The 15,947-nt window shown below is 30.3% G+C and overlaps 2 protein-coding genes across 4 annotated transcripts; one reads left to right on the forward strand and one right to left on the reverse strand.

The window, feature by feature from the left end:
• LOC108722472 (ceramide-1-phosphate transfer protein) lies at positions 1–1,730 on the forward strand. The gene is made up of 4 exons (XM_018447604.1): positions 1–128; positions 609–817; positions 906–1,081; positions 1,173–1,730. The coding sequence occupies exons 1-4, from the start codon at positions 1–3 to the stop codon at positions 1,293–1,295; spliced, it is 636 nt and encodes a 211-aa protein (XP_018303106.1). The 3' UTR covers positions 1,296–1,730.
• Positions 1,731–1,892: 162 nt separating this feature from the next.
• CNT2 (Concentrative nucleoside transporter 2) lies at positions 1,893–7,036 on the reverse strand. 3 transcript variants are annotated; one of them, XM_018447601.1, is made up of 12 exons: positions 6,954–7,036; positions 6,638–6,694; positions 5,690–5,855; positions 5,414–5,585; positions 5,167–5,332; positions 4,203–4,397; positions 3,874–4,035; positions 3,246–3,339; positions 3,005–3,164; positions 2,759–2,927; positions 2,330–2,669; positions 1,893–2,077 (listed from the first exon to the last, which is right to left on the reverse strand). In XM_018447601.1, the coding sequence occupies exons 1-12, from the start codon at positions 6,981–6,983 to the stop codon at positions 1,983–1,985; spliced, it is 1,806 nt and encodes a 601-aa protein (XP_018303103.1). In that variant the 5' UTR covers positions 6,984–7,036; the 3' UTR covers positions 1,893–1,982. The 3 variants fall into 3 exon arrangements, with proteins under 3 accessions (XP_018303103.1, XP_018303101.1, XP_018303104.1); XM_018447599.1 differs by having other exon boundaries at positions 2,330–2,696; XM_018447602.1 differs by lacking the exon at positions 1,893–2,077 and having other exon boundaries at positions 2,486–2,685.
• Between the last annotated feature and the right edge of the window lie 8,911 nt (positions 7,037–15,947).

Here is a 15,947-nt window from a genome sequence, read left to right on the forward strand (position 1 = left end):
ATGGCGGAGGGGCCGGAATTAAGTTTCTTCGATTTGCGCACGGTACATGATCATTTTGATCAAGCTCTCACGGAAAATGACGATATAGATCTAAAAGCATATCTGGAGGCCTACAACGAACTATATAAGTAAGTTGAATCGCTGACTTGTCATAAAAACATAACCTTATCGTGCACGGTGTCAAATTATTAGTCTGATTTATCACGGTTGACGTTTAATGAGCAATCTAAGACATTTTTGCAACATATCAAAGTAAAACAAATAATTGAAGACAAATAACAGTTCGATTAAGTAATTTGTTATATTATATTTAAAATATTTACATTATATATCATCTTATATTGTTTTTATCCAAAATTTAGTTAATAAAAATTTGAATTAAATATATGTAACAAGTAAATAATATGTCATAAATTGTCATTACATAAATATTCATTATATAAAAACTGTAATTCTTTGATATTATTATCAGATTAAAATTTGTTACTGTTATCATTTTAGATTTGCTCCATTAATTCAGCAAATTAATTATATTATCTCTTATTAATCTGTGATATCAGATTTGAGATTACGATATAAGATTTGTGTTTTGTAACGTGCATATTCAGATTTTTTCAGCTGATGGGCAGTGTCTTCAGTTTTGTCTCTTCTGATCTGAAACAAAAAATAGGTATCTTGACTGAATTAAAAAATAAAGATACTCAGAATTATACGACTGTTAAATCTATGATTGAATATGAGAGAGAAAACAAACTTATAGACAAAGTCGATTTTGTCAATGGTGCACGGACTTTATTGAGACTTCATAGAGGTTTAGGTATTATGAGATTTTTCATTTACCTCTTGATATTATTTAGAAATTAACACATCTAACTTATGTTATTATATATTATTCGGCCTTCTAGATTTTATCAAGGAATTTTTACAACAACTGAGTGATCTCGCAGATGTTGAGAAAACGACTTCTTGTTGTCAAGACGCATATAACAAAACTTTGGCCAAGCATCATCCATGGATGATCAGGAAAGCTGCAATAGTTGCAATGTACACTATGCCTAGTAGAGAGGTTTTGTTCAAAAAGGTAAATGAGTTAACAGAATCATTTTAGAACTATGAAGTAGCTGATACCTTGAACAGATTATTTCACTTACTTTCACTTATTTAATCCTCAGGTTTGCGGTGAAAATGTTCAGCGGAATATAGATGTTTTACCCAAAATGTTGGAGGTGACTGCCGACGTGTTTAACCGCACTAATAGCATTTATGAAACTTACCAGCTACATACTCTACCATAAACGATCATAAATGAAAACGATAGTTCATCTACTTTTGGCTTTTCGAAGAACTACACGCGATCATTCCGCATTTTCGAGACATTGTGATATTACTGCATTGCAACATTTATACCATTGCGGTATTGTAGGTTTAATATTCTTAATTAATATATAATAAATAAGCAGGAGCTTATTTTGGGGGGAATTTGTATTTCTTTGTAATTAATTGATATAGGTAAATATAATTATTATACATACCGATAACGTACAAATAATGGCACAAGTGTACAATAAGTATATCACATTATGTAATGTGTGACTTTGTCATTTTAATTTATAATTAGTATATATTATTGTGCGTGGAATTAATTTTATTAAGTTTAAACGCGTCGTTTCCAGTCAGGGAATTGGTAATTTCGAATAGTACGCTATTTATAAGTTATATTTGGATGTTTATAAAAACTTATTACTCATAAAAAGGGTATAATCAAATTTATTTGCGTCTCCTTTTATTATTATTTCATCTGAAATATTATTACTTAACAATTATTACTTAACAATTATAATTATAATACTTATAATTACTTAACAAAAACTGTTTTTACGTACTGCCATTTCTTCTCAAAGAAATAATAAAAATGTAATTAATGGAATTTCAACAATGTATAATGTCATTGTGATATAATTTCCTAATTCTAATGTAATTTTTTAAATTAACGAAGTTAATGTCGTTGAAGTGACGTTTGACATTGTCATTATATTGTTTGAGATAGATAATACTGAAGTATCATCAAGTAATACACCTGAAACAAAATGAAATAAAATGTGAAAGATGAATGTTTGATGCAATCATTACAGAACTTTTATTTTGTCAGATTATATTTATTTTGAATATTATAAGCACTGTTGCTCAGTATTTTTAATACTCGAAATAAAAATAATTAATCATTACTTTTCAATATTAAATTAGGTAGCGTTAAATTGGATTTCTGTAAAGGAGCTAAAACTTGAGGAAATATAACCAGTTATATTATGAATTGGGATTTCAACTTTACCGGCGATACTAGCTGTGAGAAAACAGGCGGCGCTACCAGTAACGAAGGCTCGCACAACGACTTTCGTTACTTGCTCTTTCTTTTCTGGCACCAAAGACGAAAACGCGCCAACCTGGATGCCAATCGAACTTGGATTTGCGAAACCGCAGATCGCGTATGTGGCTATCGCTTCCGATCTTCCGTATATTCGGCCTTGCTTTATCAATTCACCCATCCTCTGATATGCGACTAATTCATTAACAATTGTCTTCATACCTATCAGCATCCCTACGTCTTCGCAATGTTCCCAAGGAACGCCCATCACCCAACTTAGTGGCATAAAAACTTTTGCCAATATCATCTGCAAAACTACAATCCTAAAATTTGTCTAAAAAAATTTGCCATACATTTTTAGAAGCCGGGAAGATCAGTTTCGAAAAATTTTTTTACCTCGAGACTCAGCTGTTCGTAACCAACTAGACTACCGAACCAAGAGAGTATTCCATTTAAAAATGCAATAAAAGATACAAAAGCTACGATATTTGCGATTATACCCAAAACGATTGGGATCGCAGCTATTGCACCATTTGTCGCCGCATCCAAAATACTATTGTCCGATCTAATTACAATTCAAATTTTTATCACAGTTATTAAGATAAATGATTTGTAAAAGTTTCCAATTTATGAAGCACTTACGATTTTTCAAGCTTGATATTATCGGATTTTGTGAGACTTTGTTCAGTTTCTGGGTAAAAGAGCTTGGAATAGGCTAAAGAAGTTGGTGCAGACATTATGGAAGCGGTTATTAAATGAGCCGGTTTAGCACCAAATGATATATAAGCGGCTAATACCGTACCTGTAATGAGTGGGTAAATATTATAAATTGAAATTTAATGTTGCCAGTAACATGTACTCGTGAAATGTATGTGACAGAGACCAGAAACCGTGGAAAATCCCGAACTTAATACAGCATGCAACTCCGAGGAAGTCAGTTGATTGAGGTACGGTTTAATTAGAAGAGGGGATTCAGACTAAAAGACAAAATAAATCAGCTTTAAATTGAGACTAGAAATATTTTGCGAGAATACAAACAAATTACATTAGTTTAAAATTATTTTGAACCAGACAAGATCGATGTTTGTTATAGATTTTTGGCTACTGAAATCGATACCATAAGTCAAATTTCATTCGCACGTCACATTTCAAAATAAAGTTTAATGTGAAGAAATTACTTTTTACAATATTTGAAATCTTTTTTTAAAAACGGGGAACATTATATTAAAATTCCGATCAGAAGTCATTAATATATTATTCATCTTTAAAATTAATTTTTATATTTCAATATCTTATTTTTATAAGAAAATTTCAAATATTGCAAAAATTCCTTTTTTGCATATTAAATCTCAATTGTTTTGAAAATCTGATGTGCTGTGATGAGTTTATGACATCATTTTCAATATCTAAAAATCCATAAGAAGCACCTTGTCTTTAAAACAATTAAAAAAATATTTTTCGTTAACCAGTGTTATTATTTTAATTATTTAAACACACTGTAATAATATTACCATTCCGATAAAAGGATTAGCAACAGCAACGAATGACTCACACAGCGTTGTACTCATTATGCTTTGCACGATCCATCCTAGTTTCATAATAATCCATTGCATCGCACCGAGATAGCACATGATTTGTACCATGAAGTTGAAAAAAAAGATCACGGGCAGCACCTAATGGATAGAGAATAATTTGTGTTAGTACTAATTTGTGACAATACAAAATTATAAATTAAAAGAAAATAATCATACAGATAAACGAACCAATATAAAAATTTCTTAATGAGAAAATTAATTGTTTTATAATACATTTCTAAATACATTATAGTAAATTAACTAACGGTAAAAGCAAAGACTCCTTTGCTAACTATGTCTTCTGAGAATACAAATGTGGCGCCAGATTTAGCGTAATTCAAGAAAGTGGTCACTTTGGTAGATACACATTGGAAAATGCTACGACCAACAGGCCATCGAAGAGTAATAAGTCCAAGTATAAATTGTAAAATCAATCCCCAAATGACAGGTTTCCAATTGACCTGTATATATTTAACAAGATCGTTAAAATAATTAGAACAAAATGAGAGGAACTGTACACAGCTGAATTATTTTATGTTTCATTAAAAGGATTAAGTCACTCTAAATTTATACTTAAATAGAATAAAATATTACAAAAATACACCAGTGTGAATGTTAATAATTAAATACAAAATTATCACATACATTTCGATCACTAAGAGGACTCAAATCTAAGGTCAAAACGTATGTGATAACTTTATAACAAAATTATTAACATATAAATTTGCGCAACAATTACCGCGCGAGATCACATTAACATTTTTGTAATATTATCTATTGATTTATTCTTGTAGCTTTAACTTGTTTTGTTATAATTTATACTTATAATATTTGAATTTTTCTTTTCTTTTCTGGAAAATAGAATATTTTGAATTATATGTTGCGCAAAAAAAATGTATAAACAAGAGGATCCGCGTGCATTAAGTACATTAGACGATTTAATGAAATGGGTTAATTCCAGCGGAATTGGCGACGCGTCTATCCACATGCCTCTAGTAATTTTCTCCAACAACACTCGCGTATACGTTATAATAATTGGAACGCGTTTAAATCGATGCGACACAGATGGAAATAATTATTATTAAAATATAATAAAATGTAAAGTCCATGAATCAATTATTCTCTTGTAGATTTTTTTCAAGCGATAAAAAAGAGAAATCCATTTTCTATCAACTTAAAAATGATAGATATAATTGGAATTAAAGATTTATAGCTTTAAGATTTACTTGCCTGTCCCGGATGTTTAGAAAACACCCAACCTAATCCTAGTAAGACAATAACGCCAAGAATACTAATTAGCCTGTGTCTCGAATCCGCAGTATCAATGATAAGAAAAGTAATGATGGCTACGAGTATAACTAAATAAACTATTATCGCTCTGATGCGCGTTCCATATCTGGAAAATTTTTATGTTGGCATAAATTATTTATAAATAATTTCTGTTATATTCAGATAAAAAGTAATGTTAACTTTTTACTTAATATTTTGCAAACGCTCCAAGGAATTTGTTACTGGCCGGCAGCATTGTAAGATGTATTTGCCAAAATATCGTTTTACAATCAAAAAATAAAATAAACCAAGGTAAATTAGTCCTGTAAGTATAAGTAGTAAACCATAGCCTTCGCACCATTGAAAATCACAATTTTTTTCTAAAAAAAAATGAAAAAAGCATCGTTATATAATTTTATAAATTTAACTATTTTATTAATCAATTAGTAAAAATTAAAAAATTTGTGAAAACAAATTAACTTACGTTTATTTTCCCAATATATACTTGCAAAGATTATATGTGTTATGAAAAGAAGATTTAAAATTATTAAGCCAAACGTTTTAAAAACTCTTTGATGTTTTGAAAAATAAGCATAGACTGCGTTGCTGTTGGTTGCCCAAGAATTTTTTTCTTCATGATAATTTGCATTCTGTGAAAAGAGTACTATATGTTAATATTGCTTTGAATTATTAGTACGTTATATTATATAAATTTTTAACGTTAGTAATTTAAAGTTACTGAGAGAAAAGATTTCAGTTTTTAAGACGTCTTCAAATCTTTTGAAATTAATCTGATATAATCTTTCTGATATGATCTATTCTAAGGCTATCACTCGATAGTGTCGTTTCTCGCATATAAAATTTAATTGAGTTTCCTATATAACGAAAATCTCTAACCGAAGCTCTGATATGTTATAACCATTTGTACGTCTTTTATAGGTATATGCACTTACTGTTAGTGCAACACATAATTATATGTACTTCATTTTTGTATAGAGGAAATTAATGAATATAGTAATGGCAGCATCGTATTTACGTTTCAAGAATATTTCGATAATATTTTGTAAAATATTTCAATCTTGTAAAATAGAAAATGACGTTTTTTGGCTGCGATATATCAACGTCATTTTCGAGTCTCTCAGGATCTGATTTACGTCTAAATGGTCGTTTGAAAATTTACCGTTGTTTAAACGTCATTTATATGTAGATGTACTTGAAAATTACTTATAAACTGTTGGGAATTACTTATTAACAGTAAATTATCCAATTTTCTGCTCGTATAACGGACTTAATATGTACTACACTTATGGAACTATTATTCTTAATTGCTTGTACGCAGAAATGTGTTTGAAACTATAGATAAACAATCGAGAATTTCTTTGCACAACAAAATTCCTTTGCAGTGATGATAAAATGAAAACGATATGCTTACCTGATATGTAATAGGTTCGCTTCTCCGACCATTTTCTAACATATCTAATTGATTTTCCTATTAATAAAAAATAATAAACTTTTTTAATAACATTGGACGAATAAATGTAAAAGTTAGGAGAGAATTTATAAAAAACATAATTTAAAATATTTAATGTAGATAAAATAATTACGTAGAAAAAATATATTCTGTTGAATATATTTTAACTTTAGATAATAATATACAATAAAAATATATTCTTGATTATTACAAAAAATTCACTAATTACAATCTACGAATTATTTAATAAAACTTATTAATAGTAAAAGAAAATTACTTCAAACGCCTGGTTCACCTGTCCAGACATGTCACATTGCCTTTCACTACACTTTATTAAAAAGACATATGTCTTCTTTTTGACACTCTATAATAATTCTCATGTACTTTGTAATCTCATTGAAGTCGTACAAATAGATAACGTTGATAATGGAACGCCTCGTAAAACTTTGATCGCAATTTGGACATAGATAATCGGTATTATACTTTTACAACTTTCATGTATCAAAGTCGCATAAAGTAATAGAGTTTGATTAATAGTCTGAAATTTTTTCAAATTAATACCCATTAAATTGCTTTTCTAATTTGAAAAACTGATAATTTTTGCTATTGATTTATCACAACTTCAGTTTAATCAACTAATCAGATTATCTACGCATTGACGTTTCACGATAAATACTTAATTGTATGACTTAACAAAAAATCGATGACAGGAAAAGCAATATATATATATATACACTATAAAAACGCTAGGTATTGCTTTTTAGCTACGTGCAACGTGATCAGACGACCGAGGAACTACTGAAAATCGGTGACGAGGAATAGCTGTTGTACAAGACACAACGAGGTACGAGAGGAATATGAGTGGGGATACTCCCTTCTTACTGAGGCATTTTGAATGAAAAACAGATAATGCAAATCTTCTTTTGCAATCATAAAGCCTTGATGAATTTTGCTGAGATATAGAATGTCTCAGATTCATCACATTTCCTTTCACTCATGAGGTCTCGTCAGTTATTTAATTCTTTAATCCTTCAACTCTATTTTTTACCATTAAATACAACATTTAATATAGTCATTTTCTCCTTAAGATATAATATTTTGCAATAATTTACACTCGTGGCCCAAAATGACATATATTTCTGAGGACTGTTAAATTTAATCGCAACTGATTAGATACATTTATTAAATAAATTTATTACAAAGTTTTACAACAAGTATTTTTTGAACAATAAAAAAGTAATATAATGATAAGAAAGAGCATGTAAGAGTCAATCATAAAATCATCCAATATAACGAAATTATTACATAAAATGTATTGAGCTCTAAAATTCAAATATAAATGAAATTCAAAAAAATATAAATGAAATAATCGAAAAATCGCCGGCTCGCGTATAGATGATCCGATCTCGCTCTATATAGTGCACATGTTCTTAGCGTCGAGATACTACCGCGTCTCCGATAAGCTGTCCGAGAAATATTTTAGATATAAAGCTTTTTAATAAATATATCTAATCAATTGTAACATGTTTAGCAGAGATATATGTTATTTTTTGCCACGAGCATGTTCTGAAACAATAAATCTAAATTTTAAACCGTAAGATATTGAAAAATCACAGTGAGGAGACTTTAATTGGTTGTTTCTTCTGGCTTAAAAGGCTTACTACACTTTGTGTTTCGAGATAAACGCGCATTTAAAGACATTAAAATGTGAGGAATAAACACGAACTCATATTTTTTTATTATTTATTTCGTTGCTAACGAGAAAGAGAATGATTTGTTAGACTGATACCAAGAAACAAGTAAAAAATATCGAAGTGCATTTTGTTTCGTGTAACTCTTTCTCGCAGGCATACACGTGCAACCAACACGCGACGTGTCTTAATGGATCGCTGCGAGGTCTGATACGTGAGATGGAATCTAAACAGGTGCATAAAAATTCTCGCGCCGAGACTCGGATGCACGGGCGTGCAGTTAATCGGTATTGCCGATAAACTGGACAAGACGTAGGAACTGGAGAACTAAACCGGAAGACGAAGTCATGCATCGCACAATTCGTGACTGTGATGTAAAAAAATGTTTTGAAATCAACATTACATAATTGCGTATAATAACCGTAACCATTATTGCAAGAAATGTCGTTGTTTCCCTAGTTAATGGTAAAAAATATTACTTCGAGCGGAAAATTATCTACGCTTTGACGATAACGTGAATGACTACAAGGCCGAATGAATTTAACGATAGTGCATTATCGGAATTATTGTTTATATTTGAACCAAGTTCGAACTTTAGTTATCGCATTCTCGTAAGAAAAAAGACAAACCAAAATATATAAAATTATTCAAGAGAAAAAAAAGAAAATTGCACATTTTGAAATAAATTATTTATTGCGGTAATATTAAACATAAGTTAATTTACAGATAATTACAAATAACTTGTTTCAAGTTTTTTTTAGACGTAATGTAGATATTAATTTTGTTATGGTTGTTATGTTACCTCCAAAAATTCCTTCTCTTTGTATCGTTTTTATTTGGGAAATACTTGAATTCATTTTTCCTGATTGAAAGCCAATATATATTTAAATTACTTAGAACACAATCTGCATATAATACGAAATTTGAAAAATTTCAACTCGTATTATTTTTTGCGGGGATGTGATATGTATACCATATCTTTTAGAACTTAGAACTAATGTTAAATTACTTAGGAATAATGTTAAATTAAGAGCAATCTTATTGTATTATTTTTAATTATAATCCTTTTACATGACTATATTTGATAAGGAATAAACTTTAAATCTAATAAAGAAAACAGAATTTTAAATAAACATTTAACAGATAAATATCAAGTTGTTCTTCACATTATAACACATTTATACACACAGCTGTCATTCAATAGGCGGTCTGACATTATGCGTGCATTTGACGTCAAACACTTGCATGTTTTTTGATAAATAGAGAAAAGAAGGGGGAATTTTATTTTATTTTATTGAAATAAGTCAAAACATATTCATGTAATATAATTACTTTTGGTACAAGTTTATTAGCCATAAAATCAATTACACCATAGATAGAAATTCTTTGAGCATCTAGATCGCACGTAAAAACTGAAAACAGAAAAAAAGGTTGCGGTTATGGAATATAGGAGGAGATATGTGGAGTATCAAACTAATTAGCATATAATACAACTTTATACGTCGGATACATGCATACATTTCGTTACCAAAAGTTCAATTATATCATTTGAAAGTCACATTCGAGACATCCATGCCAGACTGAAGTTACAAAATTAATACTAACATATTTCTCAAAATAACGTAAACACACTGTCTGCTATCTGTAATACTGAAATGCAGCTTTCACGATAATACAGTAAACATAAACGACCAGTGACCATGTTATAAGCAGACTGTAAAAAAGTAATTTTGACGGTCGCCCCCAGGGATGCATTCCAAAACGTAACTACAATGTATTGCAGTTAATCAAAACTTTATAGTTCACGTCACGTAGTCCATAGAGGTTTGTTACTGTAGTTACATTTTGGAACGCATCCCAGAATGTATTACAAACTATGCAAAATATCGTGGTATTCCATAATCTCTTATCTATTTCATAATCGCCTCCTTTCCTTTTATTACATTTAAATAAGAAAGATTAATAATTAGAAATATTGTACAAAGTTATACAAAAGAACTTACACATAATCGTATATGTCATTAATTATCGCAATCATATCTCAACATTTATTTATTTGGCGCGATTTTTAGTTTTAAATAATGAAAATGATTTGATGACACGACGCGATAAATTCAAACTTATAGCTATCTATTCTATTTAGCAATTAATACAATACAATCAAACGTTTGATGATAAAAATTTTTATATTTAGATTCGTATAATTGTTTCTATGGTTTCTCTCTTACCTGATATATTCGTAAGACGAGATCCAAGTTAATTATGAGTTTCAACTGTTAGAAATTTAAAAACCCGAGTCTATAATTAATTAAGAAAATAACATAAAGGATTTCATAATCTAATTATTTATAATTATATATATATAGACTGAAAAAAAGAGTTTGGTAATAGCTACCAAATGTTGAATGAAATAATTTTCCATGAACCAAAATAATGTTCGATTAATATAACAAAAAATAATTTTACTGTTTTAAATATTTATCAAGTATATTACCAAACATAGTAATATAATCAATCGTCCGATAATATACTTTCGAAATATTTAGAAAAGTAAAATTATTTTTGGTTATATCTATATTAATCGACAAACATTCGATTGGAATTATTTCATTCACATTTAGTAATTATTACCAAACTTTTTTCAACGTATAAAACACAATTATATAAGTATGTACTTATCATAACGGAAGTTATTGTAATCCCCTATAGCCAAATAATAAATTTTATTGATCTATCTGTCAATTAATCAATAAATCTTATCTATCTCAATACATAATAAGATAATCAATATGTACACGTAGAACTTCGAAACTTGAAAAATGAAGAAATACTTGTTTTATATTACATTAAATTGCAATTGGTGATGTTCTCTTACAGAAATGTTTCTTACAGAAATCTAATATTGACCAATTTATTAGATAGAGTAATTTAAAGACAGTAATTAATTACTTATTTGAAGTAATAATAGCAATGAACAATAGTTACTTAAAATTACTTAAAATAATTGAGTTGGCCAGTAGATACTACAGCAGGTAAGTAGTTATTTAAAGTTATTGTACTTAAAATAATTTAACTGATTAATAAGGATTAAATTTCTATAAGAGTTTGTAACCATATATCTGCCTTTGAAAAGTGGTATGCATTTGTTATTTAAAAATATATGGAAAACACTGATATGAATATTTTACATAAATACGTAAAGAAGTGAATAGATTTTAAAAGAGTACGTACATGCTAATAATATTCTGCATGTTTATTGTTAAATCCTCACAAAGCTATAGATTGTCCTGAAATTACGAAGCAGGAAGTCCGAGTAATCGGAGGCTCTCAAGGCTAAACTGTCTGGCTGCTGGCGAGGAACAAATAAAACCGAAGATGAGCTTATCTCGCCGAGACGACGTGACGAGAGAACATTATTTTGCTGAGAATCATGTTCGAATTTTTGTTTAAAACGATAACGACGGATCGAGTTCTTCTTCACTGTAAGCGTTCTCCCTTCCGCTTGATAAAGTCAAGAATTACTTAAATCTATTTCTTAGGCGAGACTATTGTAAAATTGTAAAAAAAAGTGCTGTTTCGTAGAAGTTACTTCTTTAAAGCTATATGCTACTTCATCCTCAATTGTTTTCCATTTATGCATCCTGTATATTATAGGGACCCAGCGGAGTGTTTTATAAATTGTCGAGTAAATGTTGTGATTAGATCAGCGTATTTTTTGTACGGTATAAACAGAAATAAATCTCGCCGACGTAAGGCCTGCTTTCACTAGTGGATTATATTCTGCTTGGACTCCCTTTTCGACACTGTCACATGACGTAATAATGTGTTTAGTCTGCCGAATGTTTTAGACTTCGTGGTATTTACAAACGGTCTGTTGTTACTCGAGGAAGAGGACAAAAGGTTTTCGAGAGGAAAGAAATTAGGCTTCAGTATTTTATTAATTTATATAATCATAACACAGAAAACGATTGAAATAATAAGATTTCCTATTAAAATTGATAGTGAATAAAATTTACTATCAATTTTAATAAACGGAATCCAATTTCTCGAGTTAAAAATAACATTTTGTTATTTCATGTGTAACAAAATATAAATGAATTTATTTCTGTGATTAGTTTCAAAGTAAACATCATATACTAACTATCATATGCATTTAGTAAATAATAAGCTAAGTTTGAGTCAAATTTAATAAATTTTTATGAGTAAAATTATTTAATTCCATTGTTTTAGTTAGATTAACGAAATTGAATGGCGACTTATAGAAATGATAAAAATAACCCAAATTAGATATAATTTAATATTATAAATTTAGCAGTGTTGGATTACAAAAATTAACGATATTGAAATTCTAATCCATTTATTGCATTCTACAGGATATTTACACTGTTCCATTCGATTATCACAAGTCCAGACTATGGGTGATAGATCTTTTTTTTGTTTACGTCTACTTTACTGCGCGGCCTTGATAACTCTACGCGAAAATTATTCTATTTTCTACGTGCATTACGTAGTTAGGCGAGCCAACTTTAGAGATTTCTGGCATCATGCCAGAAGCAACATAAATAGTCAAATTTACCAAACGCAATTCGTACGTTTGTGATGAACTGCCATAGCCTTTTGTAATATTAATTATTGAAATCGCTGTTGATGATTTGAGAGACCATCGTATCAAACGTCGAATCATAATGTTGCGAATCCCCGAGACGAATCCGACGCGCGGAAATGCGGACTCACTGCCTCGCGCGCGGAAATAGTACCTGCTGATTTGCCTGATACTGGACACACGAGAGCACAGGAAAATTAAGTATTCCGCAGAATTCCATCGCCCTTCTCCCTTCATTGTCCTATGATCCTCGCTGTTTTTGCTCGTTTCAAACGTTTCGCCTTGAAACGATTCGGTCACGTTGTCGACATCGACATCCCGCCATTTCTTATCTCCTCCCTTAGCTCGAAAACAAGAGCATCGGATTTAATCATTTCATTAGAACAGAAATGCGTACACAACATTGTTCCTGCCGTTCGAGGCCTGTAAAATCCAATTGTAAGACTCGAATTACAAACGGATGGACTTTTACATCGTCAGCTTCAGCAGCTTCGTGTGTATGTATGTGTATGTGTGTACACACATCTTATATATTCTATATTTTATTTTACATTGTTAAATTTATGACGCCAAATTGTACCTAATTTGAAATGTTTTAAAATCATTTTTATAAGTCGCCATTATTGTTTCTATTTAATATAATTTAATGGCGTTAACAGTTCAATTAAAAAATATATATATATTAATTTGACTCAAATGCATACGTTAATATATGGACATTGTTTATTTTAAAATTGGCGACAAAAATAGATAAATTTATATTTTGATAAACATGAAAGTTAAAAATAACAAAATGTTATTTAACTCAAGGGATTGGGTTATCATTGCGCCTTTGATATCTGCTCCATTTGTTATAAATTGATATAATTTTTCTATTTTCTAGTTCTTAATATAATCAGTAATAGGATATTGTGCAATTTATATACTACTTATTTATATATTAGTCGAAAGAGTATTGGTCGAAACATTGTAAATTACGTAATCGCGGTACGCGACAATTGAATCGGCTGTCGCGTACGTGGCGTAATTCGTGATTAGCCATCTCGTCATTATACGATTTAACCAGACGGAACGTATACGTAACTGCACGTATGCTTCCTTCCTCGTGTTCTCGTGTTTCTTCTTTACTCTCATTTCGTTGGAATGCCACATCGTCTGTCACAGCACGCGACACTCTTCAGCGACTACACAGATCATATTCCACCTTGTAATTCTCTTATATACATTACTTCCGATATCCATCTCCTCTTCTTTTAATTTCATTGTTACGTATTTCACTGAAAAATGGGACCTTTATTTAGAACATTCGTGTTCACTACATTTTTATTAATTTAACAATTTACATTACAGTTCATTTTGTAAAAGAAGAACACAAATTTAAACTTAATTATATAACATTAATTAATTAATATAAATATTATTATTTATTTGTTTATATATTAAGTCGATCAATTTAGAGTTTCTTTTATGATTTATAGCGTAAAATATATGTACTAGGAAAATATTGTTTTTAGTAAAATTATTTATTTGAGGCATTTATTAATAGCTATCAAAAATATTTTTTGTCTTTTTATAACAAAAAATTTAATTTCTACGAAATATATTTTTTTGCTTTGTAAATAACAAAATTATTTATTTATTACTAAACAATAGTTTAGTACTAAAAAATAGTTTGCTATAGTAATAAAATTTCGTTCGATACATTTTAACTAAATTCTTATAGCAAAATATAAGTTGATAGAACAAAACATTTTTTCTAGTGTGACTTTTGAATTTTCCATTTGAAAAGAGTCCGCTCATAGGAAGTTTACGCTTATAGCAGGGATGTTCCGATATAATCGATATTTTGAAATATCATTATCCCTTTTGATATTCGATATTTGCATTGAAATTTTTAGTTTCCGTATCGTAGCATATTGGATCTGGAACGTAGATATCAATTGATTCTATACAAAGGTTGTGTATTTCCAAAATTCAATCGCATAAACGTAACAAGCATGTCAATTCGGGGACAGTTTACGACATCGCGATCAACACCATCATGAATAATATTAAAAGAAATTTTATGTTTCGCATTATCTTTGTTAGTTGGTAGACTTATATGTATAAAATGACGAATATACGTATTGTATAAAATGTATAAATGCATAATTTTTTATTCTCATCAATCTTTTTTCCACTCCTATTTGTGTATGTATAAATTTACTAAAATATTTATAATTTTATTGATAAATTAGTCGATTTACCAAGTGACTTTTTTTCAATTTTTCTTTAAAATCGAAAGTTCGTGCTCTCCACACGTCTCTATATAATAAAATATGTAAAAAGAGCAACGATATTCCCGAATATCGAATCATTTCCAATCAATATATTGCCGTATCGATATTGCGTATTTCGATTCATATTAATAAGAAATATCGATAGTCTATGCCTCTTCGCACATCCCTAGCTTATAGCTTAGAAAGTTTATAAAAATACGTCTCGCATTCCGGTCTCAAAGTGTATGTCTGCGCCGCGGAACAAGCGTGAAATATCGCAAAGCCGAGAGGCTGAGCTAGGGATAAAGAGGGGGGAGACAGGGAGAGCTCTTCTCCGGCGATTTGCGTGTTCCCGATAGGCAGGTATTGGTTTTAAAATGACCGTCTGGTCCGAAGACGATTGCGTTGCGCGCCCACGCGTGGGTGCCGGCGCGCGGATTGCGCAATCCACTCCGAAATTCAAATCCCGATTCCACGAAGCGATCGAAGAATCGGGAAGGCGGACCGAGAACGTAGTATTCCCTGACGGATCCCGAGAAGAGAGACCTTATCTTGATTGCCGTCTGCCTCCGTTCTCTCGCCGGCGAAGACGTAGTGAGGGCCGAGTGCTGGCCGGAGAGACCATGCAAATTGCACGATTTCCATTTCTTTTTTCTTCTGTTTCTGCATCTTCCTCCTTCCCCGTTACCATCGCCGCAGCCGTCTCTCGCGGAGAGTCC

The sequence above is a fragment of the Mycetomoellerius zeteki genome, unplaced genomic scaffold, assembly GCF_001594055.1.
Source record: "Mycetomoellerius zeteki isolate Tzet28-1 unplaced genomic scaffold, Tzet1.0 scaffold204, whole genome shotgun sequence".
NCBI lineage: Eukaryota > Metazoa > Arthropoda > Insecta > Hymenoptera > Formicidae > Mycetomoellerius > Mycetomoellerius zeteki.

Bases quoted from the DNA above. Each gene is read 5' to 3' on its own strand.
- CNT2 (XM_018447599.1), bottom strand. From the start codon at position 6,983: ATGTCTGGACAGGTGAACCAGGCGTTTGAA. The intron at 6,695-6,953 runs GTAATTTTCTTT...TTTTATTAATAG, and splicing joins AGGTGAACCAGGCGTTTGAA to GAAAATCAATTAGATATGTT. The intron at 4,036-4,202 runs GTTAGTTAATTT...TCTATCCATTAG, and splicing joins AAGGAGTCTTTGCTTTTACC to GTGCTGCCCGTGATCTTTTT.
- LOC108722472 (XM_018447604.1), top strand. From the start codon at position 1: ATGGCGGAGGGGCCGGAATTAAGTTTCTTCGATTTGCGCACGGTACAT. The intron at 129-608 runs GTAAGTTGAATC...GTGCATATTCAG, and splicing joins GCCTACAACGAACTATATAA to ATTTTTTCAGCTGATGGGCA. The intron at 1,082-1,172 runs GTAAATGAGTTA...TTTAATCCTCAG, and splicing joins GAGAGGTTTTGTTCAAAAAG to GTTTGCGGTGAAAATGTTCA.